At 38.0% G+C, this 21,768-nt stretch overlaps 1 protein-coding gene across 1 annotated transcript in view; it reads right to left on the bottom strand.

The window, feature by feature from the left end:
* Positions 1 to 571: 571 nt before the first annotated feature.
* KCNK5 (potassium two pore domain channel subfamily K member 5) overlaps positions 572 to 21,768 on the bottom strand; it is a 34,544-nt gene continuing 13,347 nt past the window's right edge. Inside the window, exons 2-5 of the mRNA XM_063304803.1 lie at positions 8,757 to 8,868; positions 7,057 to 7,223; positions 5,211 to 5,379; positions 572 to 4,522 (exon numbers count right to left, since the gene is read on the bottom strand). Coding sequence (XP_063160873.1) covers positions 3,711 to 4,522; positions 5,211 to 5,379; positions 7,057 to 7,223; positions 8,757 to 8,868 — 1,260 coding nt within the window. The 3' untranslated portion in view covers positions 572 to 3,710. The remainder of the gene's footprint in view (positions 4,523 to 5,210; positions 5,380 to 7,056; positions 7,224 to 8,756; positions 8,869 to 21,768) is intronic.

Genomic DNA, 21,768 nt, shown 5'->3' with positions numbered 1-21,768 from the left:
TTTGTTCGATGGCCCGCTTTTAAATAAGCATGATTGGTATGCTGCTTTACATAAACCTGTTACAGAAACCGTGAGTCACTTTTGTATTAAATATACTCAGAAATCAACAATGAGTAGTTTTCCATTCTTTACCACTTTACCATAAAACCATTGAAAACAACTCTAGGAAATACTACCAGGTTTGATTAATTCTTGTCATGGGAAAATTCTACTGAGTAAAAGGAAGAACAGTCACTCATCTTGTTGTTTCAGCTTCTGAAACAATCTTACTTTCCAACAACAGTATAAAGCTTAGCTAGCTAAGTTCTAAGTTTTCCTGATCCAACTCACAATATTGGTCATGGGGGAAAGTAGCAGGGAAAGCAGCAGTATTAAGGCTTCATGATCCACAGTTTATATAGAGATAACTGGGAAGAGCCCTCCCTTTTGTTTTGAAACATATGAATAATATTGATGCTCTTGTGCTTTTGATGATTAGCGACAATCTTTTTTTTAAATGCCTTCTGTAAACAGCTACATTATATAACATGAGCCCAAAGCTAAGCTGGTTAGCTTTGTTAAACTGTATACTCCCCAATAAAAAACAGTAGTGGCCTGCAACCCTTACATTCCAGGGTGTTTCATATTATGCAAATTCTTCCCAAAATGTAGCCAAGAAGCCAGAGAATGAAAGGCACTTCAAATGCTATTGAACCTCCCCCATGAATCAGTGCTTCTTTTAATAGTTACTTCATCAAATCCCACAGTCAGAACAAGAATTGTCGCCTCTGTCATCACCTTTAATTTATTTATTGGCCTGGGACCATAAATAAATAAATACTCAGAACAAAAAGACTGATTTCCCTTAACATACGGAAGACAGTATTTCTCATCGGAATGGTAAGGAAGATCAGTTCTCTAACATAGGTCCAAGCTACTACCACATAACGCCTGCTGGAAAACTGTACTCAAGCATAAAGGGCCACTGAACATATTATGTAGCTAATAAAGCTGTTCATACAGCTTTGTGCTAGTCACAGTGAGATACAGTAAGTACATTTTGTAATTTCACCTGTACCAAGGCACAAAATGGAATTATTAAGAATTAAGGCTTTCATCAATGGTCCAAGTGCTTGGAGTAAATCTCCACTAATGAGATCTTCTCCCAAACACCAGGTGGAAAATCAAAGCCTAACTATCAATTTCATCTTGATTTCAAATTTAAAAATACGAAGTTTATCTGGCAGCTAGACAAATCTTTAGAATTATGGGGCATGTTTAAAGGAAGGTGTTAATACCCTATGTATCAAACCTAAAGAGCAGCACCAAGCCTGAATTTTAGAAAGGACTTCATCTCTAGATGCCAAGCTGTTTCAAACTTGTATCATTTCTTATCTGTCTACCTGTGCAATCCAGCACATAAGCAATGCAACAGTCACACCAAAAGCAGCAACATACACTATCATACACTCTCTTTTTTGCTCCTATACTGTATTTAAAATGCTGTAAAACATTAAGAACATTCATTTTACACATAACTGTGTATTTCTTTAGTGCAGAGACAAACCTTTTAGCCATCCATTCAGGAAATATATCCAAGACTACAGCATCAGCTTCACAAAGTTGTCTTCAGGAAAGCCAGATATACTTTTGTCACATGCACATGGCACAAGTAGTACCCATAACTAAGAACCACCCGGTTAGAAATGTGGTGCCTCTGGGTCTTTGAGCTGTTTGGTGATAAAGATTTTTTTACGGTGTAGCAATAAAAATCAACCTTGTCTTTCAAGGAGCTATCTAGTCAAATAGCTACCGAGTTTTTGAGAGCAACAAGAATAGCCTCCTGAGCTCAAATTCAGCAATGGCTAAAATAATTATATAATCCATAGGGTAACACTGGCACATTCAGTGAAATAACTGCATGAAAATACAACTGTTTGAGTTCCTTACTAATCAAATTTCTGCAACCATTTCTGCACAAACTGTACACCGCTCAAAACAGGAATGGACTTTTTTTCAGCAAATATTTTAAAACTGTCTTTTCAAGAAGAGTTTACCAACAGAAGTGTATGGCTAGTCAGAGATATGTCTCTAAAGAGAATAGAATGCATCCACTCTCCCAGCACAGAAGTCAACATTACAGCGTATGAGTGGATTTGAATGTACCTTATTCACAATTAGTACTGCAAAGTTCCCCTTCGCCTGTCTTGTCATTTTAAATTCAGAAATCCTCTCCCCAATTTTTCAATAGCTGTAATGTTCATTCCATTTCTAGACTGAAGCCATAGAACTGTAACATAAAGATTTACACTGGAGTGACTAACTAAATCATCCAAGCAGCTCTATTACTTAAGCTGCTAGAATACCTTTGAGAATTGCTTTTCAGCAGAAAGTTACAAATCATAGGCAGTTTTCTATTTTAAAAATAATTCCAATCATTGTGTCAGTTTTATAGCAACATAAAGATAAATTTTGATTTGATAATTATGTTTTGTTGCTTCTGTAATGCTTCTCATACTCCTTGTCTTGTGTTAAGGGAGTTCATTAAAAATAAGCTAACGCTTTAGTTTATTTAGAAAGCCAACTGAAATACTACAGCAGTATTTCAGCTCATAACAAAATATTACCTAAAGTACTGGATGGAGTGGAGAACTTTATAGAAATGGAGCCACTGACAGAACAAGGAAGAAAGTAGTTATTAGATCCTTCAGATGGAACTTCAGCTATTCAGCCTATTTGATAAGATATGCTGATTCAAAAGCAGGGTTCCTTTAAACTTCACTTTGACCTATAAATGAAGTTCATTCAAGTATTTCCTCTAGAGCACAGATGGTGAAAGGGCACTTCTGATGCAAAAGAGAAGTCTGTCACTGTGCTTTTCTTCATTTTTAAACCTGTCCTCTATATATCTTCTTGCGCCATTCTCTTTTACTGCATTTCAAACATCAGTTATATGTGCTTTTCATGAACATCAGGAGCATTTGGAAATGTTTAGTTTCTTGTATATACAAGATCCATACTACCAGTAGATTGATCCTGTGTTTCAAGTTAGTATTTCTGTACATGAACTTCAGCTCATAATTCAACAGAGCTATCTTAACTTGAATAGACACTAGTCAAGTCACCCATGTATCTCAACTCTGGCCTTCAGAATACTCTGCTCTTCCAGTTCAAGCATCCCTTAAAGGAGAATGAAGAGAGTTTTATGGTGTGACTTGATAAATCTATCAACGATTTCCACTCCGAACCTTGGCCTGATTTGTATTCAGTTTCTTCAGAGCTGAAGTGTTAGTGCAGTAATCCAATGCAATCATGGCCTGCAATCAACCCAAACCAGTCTGACTGCAATCTTAAGAGCTTTACTCCAGCATCACCGTAAGAAAGAAAGAAAAAGAAAGAAAGAAAGAGAGAGAGAGGGAGGGAGGGAGGGAGGGAGGGAGAGAGGGAGGGAGGGAGAACAGGCTCAATAACTTTACACATTTTTCTCTTAAATTCAAGAACCATCAACTCTGTAAGGAACCTTCAAGATTTTAGAAGTTATTTCACAGTGAGTAAAATTCTTCAAAAGATAAGATCCAGGCAACAAGTGTTTTCAGTTTGCTAATAGAAGGAAATAGCGGAAAATATCTGATAGGATATTCCTTCTTCTTCACTTATGGTTGTCGGTTCAAATTGTCACCTATTCAAAATTTGCATCATATGATTTCAAAAAAAAACCCCTCCCACCTTTCTCACGTTGCAGCATTTTCTGTGTTATACTCATTCATAAGCTGTTCATAAGGCACTGATATCTCCATCTCATTACTGGTAAAAGTAGATTCATCAGAGGATGGAAATTTCACCAGTTTCTGGGGACTTTGAGGCTCCTCTGCAAGATTGTCATCCACAGAAGACTTTGAAGTTTCCTCATCATCTGAAAGGTCCTCCTCTTCATCCTCATCCTCATTTACAAATGTTATATTGGCATTTTCAAAAATCAGAGGTCGATAATCCCGTGAATCCCATGCCTCCCCTTCTTCTTCGCTGATCCGGTCCAGCTGATTTACAAACACGTTGCCCTCAATTGGGCTATCCCCAAGACGTTTGTCAGTCAAATGCCTCATAACGTGATAGTTTTGTAGCCCAAGAGAAACCTCATCATAATCAAACATATTGTTCCGTGTGTACATCACTTTAAGGTCTTTGTTGGTATGTTGCAAGGTTGGCTTGGCTTGCTCTGAATTTAGAATTTTGTCACTGCTTGTCTTCAAAGCCTTCTTTCCAATCTGCTTAATGAGATCATTGTAACTTTCTTCCTTTTTGGAGAGGAAACTGAATATGTTGATATCTTTTGTGTTAGACATCTGAAGAGCTTTTTTGGTGGGAGAGTGATTTTCAAAGGACTCCTTTCTTTTTTTCCTTCGTTTCTTGATTGCTTTGTGAACCTCTACAAACATGCTGACTTTCCAGTTGACAAACAGTGAAAGCCAAGCAAGGCCTAGGTAGATCCACAGCTCCACAAAATATCTATAGAGGGAGTGGTAGTTCATATCTGGATTCACACCTAAAAGGGAAAAAAAAGACAGCACAAGAAATATAAATTCAGTTACTCTACATCTGCAGTTACTGCAATTGACACAGAAATTTGTTAACTTTACTAAAAGCTCAACATTTTCATGGGTAAATTGTGCTTATGGCACATTTACGGAAGTTTCTGAAAATCTCTAGAAGTCCAGTTTATGCCCTTTCTGTGACCTAAGCTGTCAAATGGTGTATTGAGTGAAGCTCAGGTTCCAAGCTGAGACCAGTCTATTCTGGAAATTTAAAAGACAAGCATTCAAGGTTAATTAACTCAATGGTTACATAGAGTTAGAATTTTGATTATTTCAATATCAAACATATACATATAATAAATAACATTTTATAATCTAGGCTTATTTATTTGTCAAGTGTCCCACAAGTTTAGACAACGCAAGGGTTTAGATATCATCTGTCTTAGAGGAAGCAGAACAGCAAATACAGTTAGTTCCATGGTTGTTCCCTGAGGTAATTTTTCATTCTGACATCCCCCTTTTTTTTTTTGCTGAGCCTCAGCATAGCACAAAGACCAATGTATTACTTAATCTTAATTGTTGTTATCTGTAATACTGCTCATTCCTATTGACATATTTTAAAACATCCAAAGACCAACAGCCAAAAACACCCAAAATATTCATGTTAGAAGCTACTCAAATGACAGGCTTATTACTAACCAGCAACGTAGTCTCCAAATCCTATTGTGGTAATGGTGATGAATGAGAAGTAGAGACCTTCAATATAATCCCATTCCTCGGTCACCATAAAAACAAAGGGAGGAAGAACTAAGTGGACTAGTATGCCCCAAATGATGAAGATAGCTGTGCAAGTAATTTGTGCCTTTCTCTGTAATAAATGGAAGAAAGAGGGAAGAAGGATAAATCATACAGTGCCTTTAGATTTTTTTTCCTATTTAGAAAGTCCATCCTACCGTATTTTTGATTCACTAGACTGAAATGCTGTCTTGCAGCAACAACAAAATAACTGTAAGCTATAGGAAGGAAGTTGCTATTATTTCTGGGGTTTTTGTGTCGACAGAAACAAGACTGAAAATTTGCAGTTTACTTCCCACTTCATGTGTGGCATGAAGTCCTATATGGTGGATTAACATCATGTCATTTTTGCTTGGGGAAGTGTTTGCATTGATTCTAACCCTACTCCATTAACTATAATAATAAATTATAGAAATCCTTTGGAAAATGCCCTTTTCATAAACACTTTTATAATTTCAAATTTCCATATAGAGGTTCTTTCACACATTTACTACTGAAAAATGACATACCAGATGCATTTTCCAAGACTGTTACCATATAAAATATGATCTGTTAAATCAGTCTTAGAACATAGGCAGTGCCCTGCTGGATTGGACCCCTGGCCCATCTAGCCCAGCAGTCTGTTCTCACAATTGCCAATCAATTACACAAGGAAGCCCACTAGTTTCCCAGCAGATGGCCTTTAGATGCAGTCACATTGCCATCAAAGCTAATAGCCACATGATTTCTATGAATTGATCCAACACTATTTTGGTTCAATTAAGCGTTATGTCAAACTATTTCATTTTGTCCGTCCTGATTCAATTTCACTGGTTAACCTCTGGTTCTTGTATTTTGGGAAGGGGAAAATAGCTTCTCCTTGTCCACTTTATCCACACCATTCCTAATTTCGCACACCTTATGTCCCCTCTCACTCACTCTCTTTCTAAACTAAAAACCTCAAATGTCACAGCCTTTCCTCATAGAAAAACTGCTACAACCCCTTGATCATCTCAGTTGCCCTTCTCTCAACCTTCTCTGGCTCCATTATATCATTTTTGAGGTCTCATGACCAGACCCAGACACAATATTCCAGATGCAGTTGCAACATTGATTTATATAAGAGCATTATGATACTGGCTTGGTGAATGTTGCAGTAAAATCTTAATTGTTAGCCTGTTCTGATATACCATCATCTTTGTTTTTAGCCAAGGAAGTTATACCCAGCACCAAGGAACAGGAAACAAAGAAATGACATAGCAGAAAAGCAGAAGTTGCACAAGACAAGAAGAACGTAAGTACTCTCCCTGGCTCAGTAAGCAGAATCTTCAAATCTAGGGAATTTAAAAGAGAAGAGAAAAATAGAAATCCCATGAAACCACATGGTGGTAATACAAGAGCAGGGAAATGGCACAAAATTTAAGCAGATCTGTTTTAGACAGTATTTTACTTTCTTACATTACAGACAGTGTGTCACTCATCAAATTCCTTTCTATACAACAGTTACTAGAGAAAACCTGGTGGCAGTTCTGGCCCAAATAATCCAAAATTATGAGGAATTCTGTGTTTAACATAAATTAGGACTATTTTAGCTTTTTTGCCCAGGGCCATAGAACTGCAGAATGGATTTTGAAAAATTGGATTAACTATTGGTTGGGATTTAAAGGTCCTTCTCCAGACTGTTTATAGTCCCATTCCAATAATCCTCACCCAACGTGGTGAATTACGTGTATCAAGTGCTGCGAGGGAATTAAACAAACTCATTCCATACCAGGCTTACTCCTCTTTTTGTCAGGAACTGGCCCAGTCTCTTGGCACGGCCACCAAAAAATTTCCCCAAAGCACTGATCCATGTTAAGCAGAGCGGCACACCAAAAAGTCCATAAAATATACAGAAAAGTCGCCCAGCCGAAGTTTTTGGAGCAACATTTCCATAACCTGAAAGAGAATATTATGATAAAAGGTTAGTAATGCCAGGAGAGTCATGTTTGGTAAGAGGTGCAATCTCTCTTCTATCATCAGGTTCTGGGAAAATTATAGAGCTTATTCACAGATGACAGTTTTATGCATGGTGTTCTGCCTTTGGATTTGCTTCTATCATGTAAAACATGGCCATTTAGGATTTATGACTAATAGCATCACTGATGTCTACAGTATCACGCAGTTGTGAATATTTATAGCAAAGGATAAAAGAGAGTTGACCTGAACAGAGAATTCTATTATTGTATTGTGCAAATTACAGGAGCATTTTTTTAAAAAAAAGGGCTTCTAGCTCTGAAGATTCTTTTGAAAATGAAAATGAAAATGAAAGAGTGAGCTTTCAGCTAGCAGTCGATAAACCTGCACCTGCAAGATGCTGACTGAAGCATTCCTGCTTTTCTCTCTACCTTCGGTAGATTTTATAGACTCTCCTCGTTTGATCTGCAGTACTGGCCCAGCTCTCACTACCAGCTTCTCAGAGAAAAACTCTAATTGCTCTCATGGGCACTGTGTCATTCTCCAGACTTGCTGGCCTAGCTTGGTTAGAACCTTAACTGATTCTTCTTCTGTTGCTTACCATATTTCAGTGAGTATTTTGTTAGTTCCTGTAGCCTTCTGATTTGGTAAGGATCGGAGTGCTGATCTAACTGCATCTTCTAGTAATTGTTAGGAGAGCCAGAGTATAAAACTGTTGTTTTGGTTTCCTTGAGTTGTTTGTGGGAAGTCTTGGGAGGGAGGAACTGTCACATATATTTCAAACTGATTTTAATAATAGTAACAAATGAAACATGGTGCTTTATTTGATTTAGCAGCAAGGTTTCTAATTCCCCTTTCCCATTTTCCCTGGTCAGTCTGTTTTCCAGCACTGTGTGTGTTCTGCATCAGAACAAACAAACAAATTGTCACTCTTATGTTTCTTCTGTATCTTACAGGGATAGCACAAAAGCGAACCAGAAAAGAAAAGCTACCCGACAGCTCCATTATCGTATTTATTCTGCAGTTTTTCCATCAAAGTCAGCAATACCTTAATACTGCAGGGAAAACATTTCTTTGTAAAACCATCATCTTGAAATACATAGCTTCTGAAAAATAATCTGCTCATAAAACAAATGGCTATGTATTTAGGAGGAGAAGCATATGGATTGAGAAGTCTAATTATTAGGCACTTCTATGGAAGAAAAATATTGCCATAGAAATCTCTATCTTCCCTTGTGCTTACACTACTTTCTTTCCCCATTTTACATAGTAGATTGGTTTGAAGTCAGTAAACAGAGAAGCTCTTCCTACTAGGGCAGATAGGGGTATTCATGGTGACTATACCCGTGTCTCTAAATTGCCAGTCTTCAAAAGGCATAGAGGGTTTGGGATCTAGAGGACTGCCAGACTAGGACAGCAGAGAATTAGCCTCCCTAGCTTCTTCCAATGTTTCTGTTCTGTCATTTTATTAGATAGTATTTCCCCATATTCCCATATGGACAAATTGATACTTGCCAATGGTTGTAATCACTGTAGCAGCGAAGATGACAGCATTAGGCCAGTTCCAGTAATTAAATGTGTCATTAGCGTCAATTGAAACCCCTTGCCCAGCAGCTTCTGAGACCACCTATAAAAAAATGATATGTCACTTAACAGCCAAATATGATGTCCTTAAACAAGAAAAAGAAAATACGTTTTCTTAGTCCTTCACATGTTTGTTGTCTAATGATAAATACGGCCATGGTAACTAGTTTTAAATTAGAAAATGTATTTGCTACCAGCACAAAAACACAGTGTTTAATAATTGTGGATTTTTGGAAACTGGATAGAAAAGCAGTATTCCATTATAAATCATTTAATTCTGTACTCATCTGAAAAAATATAATACAATTTCTATATGTAGAAATCATTAACCTAAATTTGAAGGGGGTCTGACTGCTGCTATTGTTGTTTAAAAACAGCCATCACCACCACCACCAGAGCATGAGCATAGCAAATGGAGTCTTTTGGCAAAGTTGCTAAAATAATCAAAACAATAAAAGCACAGTGGAGTGCGTGTATACTCGCTCTGCTTGGATAAGCTCACATGAAATCGGACTTTTCTGGTTAGTTTTCTTTGCTTCATCTTCCAAATGCATTTTATACTATCAGGTTAAATTTCAAAGATCAAACTTTCCCTTGATATTTGAGAAAGGGTAAATTATACTTTTTTGTTACCCATTACTGCAATTTGATTATTAAAAGCAAATTAAGTTCTGTGATTGTTAAAAGCATTCAATGTTTCAAGCATCCATCCGGTAACATTATTTAAGAAAATCAGCTACTGCTCTGCACAGTCATTACTCTGAGACAACTTACACCATTTCTTATTGGCTTATTTATGTTAAATGCATAGCCACCATTTCTCCAGGAGCTCCAGGCATGTGAGGATCAACCTTATTTTATTCCCACTTTAGCAACTCTGTGGGGTAGGATATGTCACTGGCCTGGAATCATCCAATGAGTTTCCATGGCTGAGGGTGGATTTAAACCTAATCGACTGAGGGAGGTGTGTGTTTTCAGCAGAGATAAAACCAGTGTAGTCTATTGGTTGAAGCATTTGATTGGGACTGGGAAGGCTCAGTTTTAGGTTTTATTCAGCCACATAGTTTACTGGATGACTTTGGGCCAGACACTCTATCTCAGCACAGGGTACTTCAACAAGATTTTTATTATGGTGATAAAATAAGGTTAGACGTCCATGTACACCACCTTAGGCTTCAGAAAATGGTGGGAGAGTAATGCCACAAAATAAACAAATAATAAAGCCAATGAAAAGGAACTTATATAATTTCTTTAACCTTTGCTTTAGATAGAGATTTCACGGAGGTTGAAACCAAAAAGGATGATTTGAATGAAAAATTCAGACATGACTTGCAAAACAGGCCACATCACCTGCCCCACAGTACAGCACATATGGAAGCTTCAGGCAATGCCTGTGACAACATGCCAACTCTTATACTTTCGACATATTTTAAGCAATACCATCACTCTCTATTAAGTGATGAACAGGTAGCTCCGATTGTAATGCCAAGGTGTTCATGCAGAAACATCTGATAATTATAATCTGTCTCATAGTTCAGGGTCAGATCAGACATTGAGCACAAAGGTTGGCTTTATAATAAGACAGAGAAGATTAAGCAGAAGATAAGAATAAAGTTAATATCAAAACAAAATGCACAGCCGAGCCGAGAAACTATTTCTATAGCCAGGGCAGGCACAGCTGACATTGTTGAGTTCCTACTGTATGTCCTCCACTGCAGATAGAATGGCCAAGGGGCCAGGAATGGTGGAGTTGTAGTCTAGCATCTCAGCATCCCCCTGCCCCCTTACCCAATTCCTGATTCAGAAAGGATAGCTAAAGTGAAATATATTCAGAGGCAAATCAATGATGTCATGGCTTCGGTGACTTTTCATCATGCACTTTTTAAACAACTATAGCAAAAATAATGATTCAGTTTGGCATGATCTATGCCACCTGGAATTACATGAAGAATTGCTTTGCATTAGTGACCTTGCTGTGCACAACAGTATCCACCCAATTATATTAACTCATCATACTACTTGCATTTAGTTTGGAAAACTAAAATGGATCAGTACAACCAGAGATATGTCGGTATACCATAGGAAGATGAGACCCCCAGGTCGGAAGATGGTCAAAATGCTACTGGGGAGGAACAGAGGATGAATTCAACTAGCCCCAGACGTGATGACGCAGCTAGCTCAAAGCCAAAAGGACGGCTAGCGGCCGACGGTGCTGGTGGTGAACGGCGAATCCGATGTTCTAAGGATCAACACACCATTGGAACCTGGAATGTAAGATCTATGAGCCAGGGCAAATTGGATGTGGTTATTGGTGAGATGTCAAGATTAAAGATAGACATTCTGGGCGTCAGTGAACTGAAATGGACTGGAATGGGCCACTTCACATCAAATGACCACCAGATCTACTACTGTGGACAAGAGGACCACAGAAGAAATGGAGTAGCCTTCATAATTAATAGTAAAGTGGCTAAAGCAGTGCTTGGATACAATCCAAAAAACGATAGAATGATCTCAATTCGAATTCAGGGCAAGCCATCTAACATCACAGTGATCCAAATATACGCCCCAACCACAGATGCTGAAGAAGCTGAAGTAGAGCAGTTCTATGAGGATCTGCAGCACCTACTGGACAACACGCCTAAAAGAGACATTATTTTCATCATGGGAGACTGGAATGCTAAGGTGGGCAGTCAAATGACACCTGGAATTACAGGTAAGCATGGCCTGGGATAACAAAACAAAGCAGGACATAGGCTGATAGAATTTTGCGAAGACAACTCACTCTGCATAACAAACACTCTCTTCCAACAACCTAAGAGACGGCTTTATACATGGACTTCACCAGACAGACAACACCGAAATCAGATTGAATACATCCTTTGCAGCCAAAGGTGGCAGACATCTATACAGTCAGTAAAAACAAGACCTGGAGCTGACTGTAATTCCGATCATGAACTTCTTATCGCACAATTTAGGATCAGACTAAAGAGATTAGGGAAGACCCACAGATCAGCTAGATATGAGCTCACTAATATTCCTAAGGAATATGCAGTGGAGGTGAAGAATCGATTTAAGGGACTGGACTTAGTAGATAGGGTCCCGGAAGAACTCTGGACAGAAGTTCGCAACATTGTTCAGGAGGCGGCAACAAAATACATCCCAAAGAAAGAGAAAACCAAGAAGGCAAAATGGCTGTCTGCTGAGACACTAGAAGTAGCCCAAGAAAGAAGGAAAGCAAAACGCAACAGTGATAGGGGGAGATATGCCCAATTAAATGCAAAATTCCAGAGATTAGCCAGAAGAGATAAGGAATTATTTTTAAACAAGCAATGCGCGGAAGTGGAAGAAGACAATAGAATAGGAAGGACAAGAGACCTCTTCCAGAAAATAAGAAACATCGGAGGTAAATTCCAGGCAAAAATGGATATGATCAAAAACAAAGATGGCAAGGACCTAAGAGAAGAAGAAGAGATCAAGAAAAAGTGGCAAGAATATACAGAAGACCTGTATAGGAAGGATAACAATATCAGGGATAGCTTTGACGGTGTGGTCAGTGAGCTAGAGCCAGACATCCTGAAGAGTGAGGTTGAATGGGCCTTAAGAAGCATTGCTAATAACAAGGCAGCAGGAGATGACAGCATCCCAGCTGAACTGTTCAAAATCTTGCAAGATGATGCTGTCAAGGTAATGCATGCTATATGCCAGCAAATTTGGAAAACACAAGAATGGCCATCAGATTGGAAAAAGTCAACTTATATCCCCATACCAAAGAAGGAAAACACTAAAGAATGTTCAAACTGTCGAACAGTGGCACTCATTTCACATGCCAGTAAGGTAATGCTCAAGATCCTGCAAGGTAGACTTCAGCAAATCATGGAGTGAGAATTGCCAGATGCACAAGCTGGGTTTGGAAAAGGCAGAGGAACTAGGGACCAAATTGACAATATCCGCTGGATCATGGAAAAAGCCAGGGAGTTTCAGAAAAACATCTATTTCTGTTTTATTGACTATTCTAAAGCCTTTGACTGTGTGGACCATAACAAATTGTGGCAAGTTCTTAGTGGTATGGGGATACCAAGTCAGCTTGTCTGCCTCCTGAAGAATCTGTATAACGACCAAGTAGCAACAGTAAGAACAGACCATGGAACAACGGACTGGTTTAAGATTGGGAAAGGAGTACGGCAGGGCTGTATACTCTCACCCTACCTATTCAACTTGTATGCGGAACACATCATGCGACATGCTGGGCTTGAGGAATCCAAGGCTGGAGTTAAAATTGCTGGAAGAAACATTAACAATCTCAGATATGCAGATGATACCACTTTGATGGCTGAAAGCAAAGAGGAACTGAGGAGCCTTATGATGAAGGTGAAAGAAGAAAGTTCAAAAGCTGGCTTGCAGCTCAACCTCAAAAAAACCAAGATTATGGCAACCAGCTTGATTGATAACTGGCAAATAGAGGGAGAAAATGTAGAAGTGGTGAAAGACTTCGTATTTCTAGGTGTGAAGATTACTGCAGATGCTGACTGCAGTCAGGAAATCAGAAGACGCTTAATCCTTGGGAGAAGAGCAATGACCAATCTCGATAAAATAGTTAAGAGCAGAGACATCACACTGACAACAAAGGTCCGCATAGTTAAAGCAATGGTGTTCCCCGTAGTAACAGATGGCTGCGAGAGCTGGACCATAAGGAAGGCTGAGAGAAGGAAGATCGATGCTTTTGAACTGTGGTGTTGGAGGAAAATTCTGAGAGTGCCTTGGACTGCAAGAAGATCCAACCAGTCCATCCTCCAGGAAATAAAGCCAGACTGCTCACTTGAGGGAATGATATTAAAGGCAAAACTGAAATACTTTGGCCACATAATGAGAAGACAGGACACCCTGGACTAGACGCTGATGCTAGGGGGAGTGGAGGGCAAAAGGAAGAGGGGCCGACCAAGGGCAAGGTGGATGGATGATATTCTAGAGGTGACGGACTCGTCCCTGGGGGAGCTGGGGGTCTTGACGACCGACAGGAAGCTCTGGCGTGGGCTGGTCCATAAAGTCACGAAGAGTCGGAAGCGACTAAACGAATAAACAACAACAAGTACTTGCATGTATGAATGGCAAGAGCTATTTCTCTAAGTTCCCACTGTATCTACAGTTATAATGCCACAAATGGTATTCATTTAATTAAAAGGTGAGGAAAATAAAAGGAATATGTGAACTTAAGACTGACACTAGTTCTCTCACAGCAAGCTATATTTATTATAATAGCCAAACTACCTCAATATATAAATATCTTATGCAAGATATTTAGACATCATTTTGGCCATTTCAGTTTTTAAAACACTAGGACCAGCACAGTCTGTGTAGACAGATATGAAAAAGGATTACCTTCCGACAAGCACATGGGCATACCTCTGCTTTTGTTTCTATTTTACTGCTAGCTATTCGATTAGAGAAACTGTATTAAGCAGAAGTAAATTTCACTGGGCTTTATTTGATTTATGTCAGTTTTAACCATTAACAATGTTTCCACCCAAATGGTTTACTCTGATTTCTTATCCACGAAATAAGCTGAAACAATCTTTAAGTGTTTGTGTTGCAGGGTAAGAGGTGGAAAGCATAAATCAGCAGATGGAAAGGAAGAGCCTATCATTTCAGTTCATATCCTGAGAAAGCTACAGGGCCAACTCTTTTCATTGCTGTGTCAACATTTCACAAGTTTACACTCAGCTGTTCCTCTGCCAAAGATGCACCTCCCTCTGGTCCCCACTGGAATGCTTTGACTTAGGATGAGCTGTGGCCTTGCTTGACACTGCTTTCATTATATTTCCCACATGTTTTAGCTATAGTACATCTTAACGTGAGATTCAAGCAACAAAAATAATTTCATAATGTGCAGACTAGCCATAAAAATTCAGGATACTTCTGACAATTTGTATCATGGAACAGAACAAGCATTGTCCTATTGTTGCTTTTAATAGAGACTCTAGTTATCATTATGATATCTAGATCTTTTTTTCTAAAGTTCTTTTAATTTTTTTTAATTTGAAAACTCCAAACAAAAATCAAAAGAGTACATTTATGGCAATTATAAAAAGCCATAGGAGAGATTTAGTATTCTTCTTGGCTGAAAGTATTTCCCCCATAGACTTTTCTTGCAAACTTCATGCTTCGACTAAGCCATAGCTATTTGTAGGAAATTCCCTACTGAAAAACCATGGCTTTTAAAAATATTATATCTAAACTTCTTTAGACTGTGGAGTCTTTGGTGCTCTCTGAGCTTGGTTGTTTGCTTGCAGATGTTTTGTTGCCTGACTAGGCAACATCTTCAGTAATCTACTTCTTTAGATTCTCAGAAATTCAGTACACTGGCTATATTTTGTCATTTTCAGTCTGATCAGGAGACAACTGAAGAAGCTGTTCTATAGATTTGTAAAGTAATGGTGTATTATGGGAAGCAGCAGCAAAACCACAATGATTTCCACTATACAACTATGAGTATCTGTCCAACACATGTTTCAAGCCACATGGCAATCCATTCACATAACTAAATCACAGAGACCTTATAATTTGAGTTTCATGCTTTATAATTCTTGTAATCCACCCTAAGCCTTTAAGGAAATATGGGTTAAGTTTAAATAAATTCTAGTTATAGGAATACAGTCCAACAGGATTCTTTTCTGAAAATAAATCTTGTCTTTTAGCCATGCCATCTGCTGCACTGAATGCCTTAGGATACATAATCTTGAGACAGACTTGGCATATATAACCTTATCACTCTGAGATTAAAATAAAAAAAAAATTACAGAATAGAAAAAAAATTATTACATAATGCAAAAGTATGTAGTGGAGTTGAGCTGAAAAATTTCTGTACTGTATTGAAGGAACATAGAACAATTTAGCATTCATACAAGCAAGCACTGTATGGAAAGACTTATTTTGGGTCTGTGAACTCTCACTGTACAAGTTACTGAAAGAATAAATCACAGGCAGTATTTTGGGAAGTGGCCGGGAGAGCTAAAACCCTGAATTCTGGAAACACTGGCCAGTCTTCTGAACAGTTTTTAAGGCTTCAACAAAACAATAAAGTAAATCCTCAATTTAACAGACTAATGGGAAAAGGGCCTTCCACTGGAGTTGCTTGTTAAATGGCAAAGGGGTTTCCTGAATTCATAAAACATATGTAAAATGCTTGAGCATGATCTGCACTGATATGCCAAATAATGACCTTGACTGTTGCTTTAGACGAGTCTGCTACTGACTAAAATCTAAATATTGTCTGCTATATCCAAAGTCCTCCGAATCAAGGTTCATGAAAGCAAGGGTTTGCCATAAATACCTTCTGACTCTCAGCAACCCCAATGGCTCTAAACTTCCTTGAAAGGTATGTGGTACATCCCTTAACATTTAGAACAATTATGTGACTAGCTGACAAAGCTCAGCAAGTTTTCTCATGAAAGGCTGCTGTTTTTCTGTACAGTTGTTACCGTACTATTTTCTGAAATTATATCGGTGCAGTCAAAATTCTAACCAGCTCAGATAAAGCAGAATATTACAATGGACATATAAAACTTGTTACATTATAGCTCCAACAGGTTTCACTATATTATGTTAATAGTTTTACCCCTTGGCATAAGGAGGTTTACATGCCAATACAAGTAGGATCAACAACACAAGCAGCAATAACATTAGTCTCTCAGTGCCAGGAAAGAGCTACATTGAAGGCATAAAATAAGTGTTTGACTATAGCATTCCATATAGGATTGCCTGAAAGTTTACCAGTGAATACTTTTAGGAGAGTTACATTTTGTGCTGTTTAAAGTACTGCTCAAACCTCCCTCTCCTTTCCCCCCCGGGGCCTATTCACCAGTGTTTTCTCAGAATTTAACTCAGGAGTCCCCAGCCCTTTGGGACTGGGGATTACATCTGCAATTTGTAGACTCACAAAATTATTGACATAGGGGAGAGTTGCCAATTCACCAAAGGGCTGCCATGGCAGATACGGTCAGTTACATGGCAAACTGGTGAATGTGTTCCCCCCCAATGTCCTCTCTAGTCCTCAAGATGTTGTTTTTCCCTGGCAGGTAGGCCCACTTCCAAAGAAAGTACTGAGTTGCCACCATAGGTTTTAATTAAATACCAATACAAAAGTTAAGTGCCATCTCCTGGGGCCATATAACCAAAGTGCCATGGCCCCAGTAGATGGCACTTAGGTTTTAATTAAAGTAATTTTTGGTGGAGCAGGGAACAAGGCATGCATCTGAGATGTAGTCTCCTCTACAGTGGGCCCCAAGAGCATCCTATTAGGAGTCCCAACCATCATTGTTGAGCACTTTTTTCTTACTCTGCTACTACTGAGGCCAATGAAGCAAATTAAGTAGGTATTTAAAGCAAAGTACACATAAACTGAGAGGAATCACAGTGCACTGTGGGCTGTCAAGCAAACTTGGAACTGGAAACACTTTGCCATTTTAGAGACGACGACCACAACAAAATCCATTTCTTCATATTGCACAGAACTGACTGTGTGGGGGCAGGAAGACTATAAACATTTTGCCCATTTTTTCAATCCTGTATCAAACTGTTAAAATGGGAGATAATGGTTTTGCTTGCTATTCTGATATGCCAGGATTTTTGGTCCTCTTTTTAAACTGCAGACACAATTAAGCCATCTCATATAGTATGAATACCATGAGGTTCATATTCCATTATCATATTCCATTGTCATAGATGTTTTTCCCAATATTGGGCAGATTATTACAGGAAATGAGCTACTTTAGTAATGGTTAATTAGTAGCTGACATCTGAATTCCAGTGACTTGTTTCTAGTTACTTATCAATATTGTGATATGTAATGGATACAATTTTATTTCTACTGGAAACAAAGCCAATTCACAGATTTAAGTTTACATCTTCCTTCAGGATTCATAATGTGTTTTGGTACAAACTACTATAAAACTTGGCCCTATATTTGGAACTCAGGCAGTATGGCAGACTTTGTTCTAGTCTGCATAAATGTGAATTTTAAAAAACTAAGCCACCTGTGTTACTCTAGTTACTGCATTTGGTTTAATTCATTGGTATAATCCTATAAAAGTGTACTCAGAATTCAATCTCTCTGAATTCAATGAGGCTTATGTGGTGATATGTGTAAGATTACAGAATACTGCTGTCCTAGCATCAGTTCTTAGCTGAAAGGGCAGTCAAATTGCAAAGAGCTAGCAAATTTATTTCAAGAATTACACTGAAGACGAGTGATGGAGCTTATGGACTTTCCACAATATGATCTGGATACCAAGGTTAGGCTGTAGCTGGCTCCCCCTTTTAATGCGCAGTTTAACCACACTTCAGTTCTTGTTTCTTCCTTTTTCCCTTTCTGTTTTCATATTACACAATCAAAAAACTTTCACAAGTTCTGCATGCATAAAGATTTTTTCCAGTATGCATATAAACTAGTTTCATACATTCAGTCTCTTCTATAATAGTATTTCTATCGCTACTTAGATCATAAAGTTTTTTAGTTAACAGGGAAACACATAAAGAATACTGTCAGCATAAAATATTTGTTCAACAATCAAAACATTCCAAATTATCTTTTCCCATATTCTGTAAATGGAGACTGCACCAGACGAGCAACGTGCAACATAAAATTTGACCACCAGTGTTACATAAAACAGGGAATTTACAGAGCTTTATGATGTGCAAGTGGAAGGTGCCGGATTGAAGGAAAGAATCATGTGCACATACAACATTCCAAGTCTCTTCCCCCTTCCCCAATTTGGCTACAGAGCTTCATTTAAAAAAAAAAAAATGGACAATGTATGTACAACCCAGGCTATTTTAGATTCACCATGTTGGGCTGTAGCCATAATGTTTATGATGACAATCCAGAATTGTCCAAATTGAAGCTGCTATTAGTCCCAGGAGGAAAGTAAGAAATATGGTATATTATCTGAAACATTTTAAAAGTGAATATATTCTGGTTTACGTTCATGCTTTCCTCAGGTTTAAAATGTGCTTTTTCACACTTGCTTCCAAATCTCCTGCTAGTTTAAGATATGAAAAATTCTGTACCTCAGACATCTAAGCACAGAAACATCCTAATATCAATAAATTAGCCAATTTCCACAAAACTTTCCAAAACTATGAGATGTAGATATGGAATTGGGTGAAAATTTATAGTATTGTTCATCTCTCAGCAGCTTTTTTAAAAACCTTCAGTTATTTTAAACAGAAGACAGTAGCAACACAACAAAATAGTAGGACAGCAAGTGTGTCCAGCCACCTGCAATGCAGTCTTTCTTTTGATTTCATCACAAGCTCCTTTGAGAGGGAAAGAGTGATCAAATAAGAGAAAGATGAAGGGAATCCAGGAATTGGATGACAGGTATCCATATGGATCTCCAAAAATCCATGGAACAACAGTAGCTCACCACTGAGGCAGATGCTTCTCTTCCCACAAGTGTGAGGAACCACAGGACATTAACTATTTTTCAAGATAAGCATCACAGAAAAGGACTTGGGCAAATATTTAAGGATGGACCAAGTAAAAGTTGCAAAAAGGCACAAGAACAGAGATGATGTAACCTGCACCTCTCTTAAGTGCAACTGGTGTCAGTACCCTTCCTGGCATTTCCCAGAAGGTCAGATATATGTAAAATGTGCACAAGCAAATTCATTCCCAGGCATTATGGCTGCCTCAAAGTATATCCAAATCATAAACGTATGATCCTTGATTACTCCCTATCCCAGTTTCCCGTACCAGACATAAGTGGAAATGTTATGAACCTTCATTTGGCCTCCCAGACCACAGCTGTTTGCATAGCAGCACACGATCAGGGTCAAGAGCAAGTAACCAGGGAAGCAACTCTTGTCAGTAGCCTCAGGCACTGACGTATCAACCTCTCAGTGATTCTAGAAAATTAATGCAGCATGGCTGATATTTTTTCCTCTGGTTCCCCACCTACCCACACCTAAAATGCTATTGGAAGTTCAACTTCACATTTCGATTTTCTATGACCTTTGGATAAGAGAAAACAAAAGATGAACTCAAGCTAGGAGACAAGATGCTAGAAGTCATTACCATCTACTGGGATTTTACACTTTCATTTACCTGGCATTTATGAAAAAGCAAAACTGCAAGGTACAATAGGAAAAAAAAAAAAGCCAGGATATGCCTCAGTATTCCTTTGTATTGCATTTAGGAAATAAGAGATCATTAGTTAAAAGTTGAAAAATTTCACAGACTCTCATCTGAGAACGAGTTGCATACACCTAATCCAGCATCAGCATGAAATGTTTTAAGTGTATTATTGACCAAAATATATTCAAGAGGCATTTCCTGTTTTGATTATTTGTTTCAGCCAAAAGCTTCAAAGTAACTTTTCACTAAATTTAGTCCCATAAATCTTGAAGACTTCCTCACCAGCTTTTTAAAATCTTATGTGGAGCTGGAATCCTTTTATGTATTTTACCACCCCAGAGGTTACTGATAACCTCAATCAAATGGGAAATGTTTACTCTAAATTTGTTGTTACAACTAGGTTGAACTTAACATACTCTATAGATCAGAGATTTGCCACTTCTTGAAATAACAACAGAATCTCTTGTATATTAACTGGCATACAAATTCAGCTCACCCATCTATTTTAATGGATAAATATTAGTTTTGTTTTTTGTTTTGCTAAGGGTGTGGAACAGTTACTCAGTGAAACAAGGCTAACCATGGACCAATGGCCATCATAAAAATGAGCCCGTCTTCACTGATAAGTAGAGGTTAGGGCAGAAGTTATAAATGCTTCCTCAAAATGTATGTTCCTGCCCCTTTAAAGAACGCAGTAATAGAATGATTTTTAATAAGTTGTCATTGTTTGAAGGACATATCCTTTCTAAGTATCTCAGAATATGTTTTTATTGCTTTAACATATGAAGAGGGTGAAATAGACCATAAATGAGCAAAAGCTACAACAGACAAAACAAAAACAAACAAAAGCATATTATATATAAGGTCATTCAGTCCAGTTTTTAAACGTTGCCACTCTGAATATTGATCAGGTTTTTCATTACTCTGGTAGAATATCAGTTCATAAGCAGAAAGTGATGACATATCATTGATTCAAGGCAGGAAATCTGGGGCCACACTACCTTTCCAACAGAGAGGAGTAGTATTTTCTGCTGTGCCCCATGCTCACTCAATTTATAGTTGTTCATCAAATCATAAAATTCAAAAATTTTGCATATAATTCAAAAGTACACTCCCATCTACTGGCTGGGAAATTCTGGGAGTTGAAGTCTACACATCTTAGAATTGCCAAGATTGAGAAACACTGTTCTAGACAATTTCTCTGGTGACATATACCGATAGTACATCATTTTATAAAAATTCTCTTTAAGATTATAACTTAATGTAAATGTCAGTGCTTTCAATCCTTTCAGAGTGTAGGGAGGTGAACAACAGTGTTGAATTGCCTCCATTTATACATGATCTGCCTGTGAAGTCCAAACTCTTTGGAAATAGTTTTGTAGCCTTTTCCAGCCAGGTGAGCATCAACAACAGTTTTTTGAAGGTCCTCAGAAATCTCCTGTTTGAGCCATGACACATTTTCACATACCTGTGCTGTGAAGATCAGACTTTGATAGTGAATACCCAGAATTCTGTTCTTCAAATAAGGCAGGACCTTCCATACTCTCCCTTGATTAATTTCCCCTTCAAATGAATTGATAATCCGAGAGGTCACATCCTTTTGCTACACACAAATATACAGCTTTGGATAATTTTCCTGAATTAATAAATGAACAAGTGCAATGTCTTTGACTTATTCATTTAATTGGGTTAATCATATTTATGCAGAAATATTGAAAATTCAAAAGAGTTCACAAACTTTTAAAGAGCGCTATAATTTACCCTTAATGCATAGATATTAATTAGAAGAGGATGAAGAGGTAAAACTAGCAC

Source organism: Candoia aspera, chromosome 1 (genome assembly GCF_035149785.1).
Source record: "Candoia aspera isolate rCanAsp1 chromosome 1, rCanAsp1.hap2, whole genome shotgun sequence".
In the NCBI taxonomy this organism is placed as follows: domain Eukaryota; kingdom Metazoa; phylum Chordata; class Lepidosauria; order Squamata; family Boidae; genus Candoia; species Candoia aspera.
Note: the sequence above shows the minus strand (reverse complement) of the source record. Positions and strands in the feature narration are given on the sequence as shown.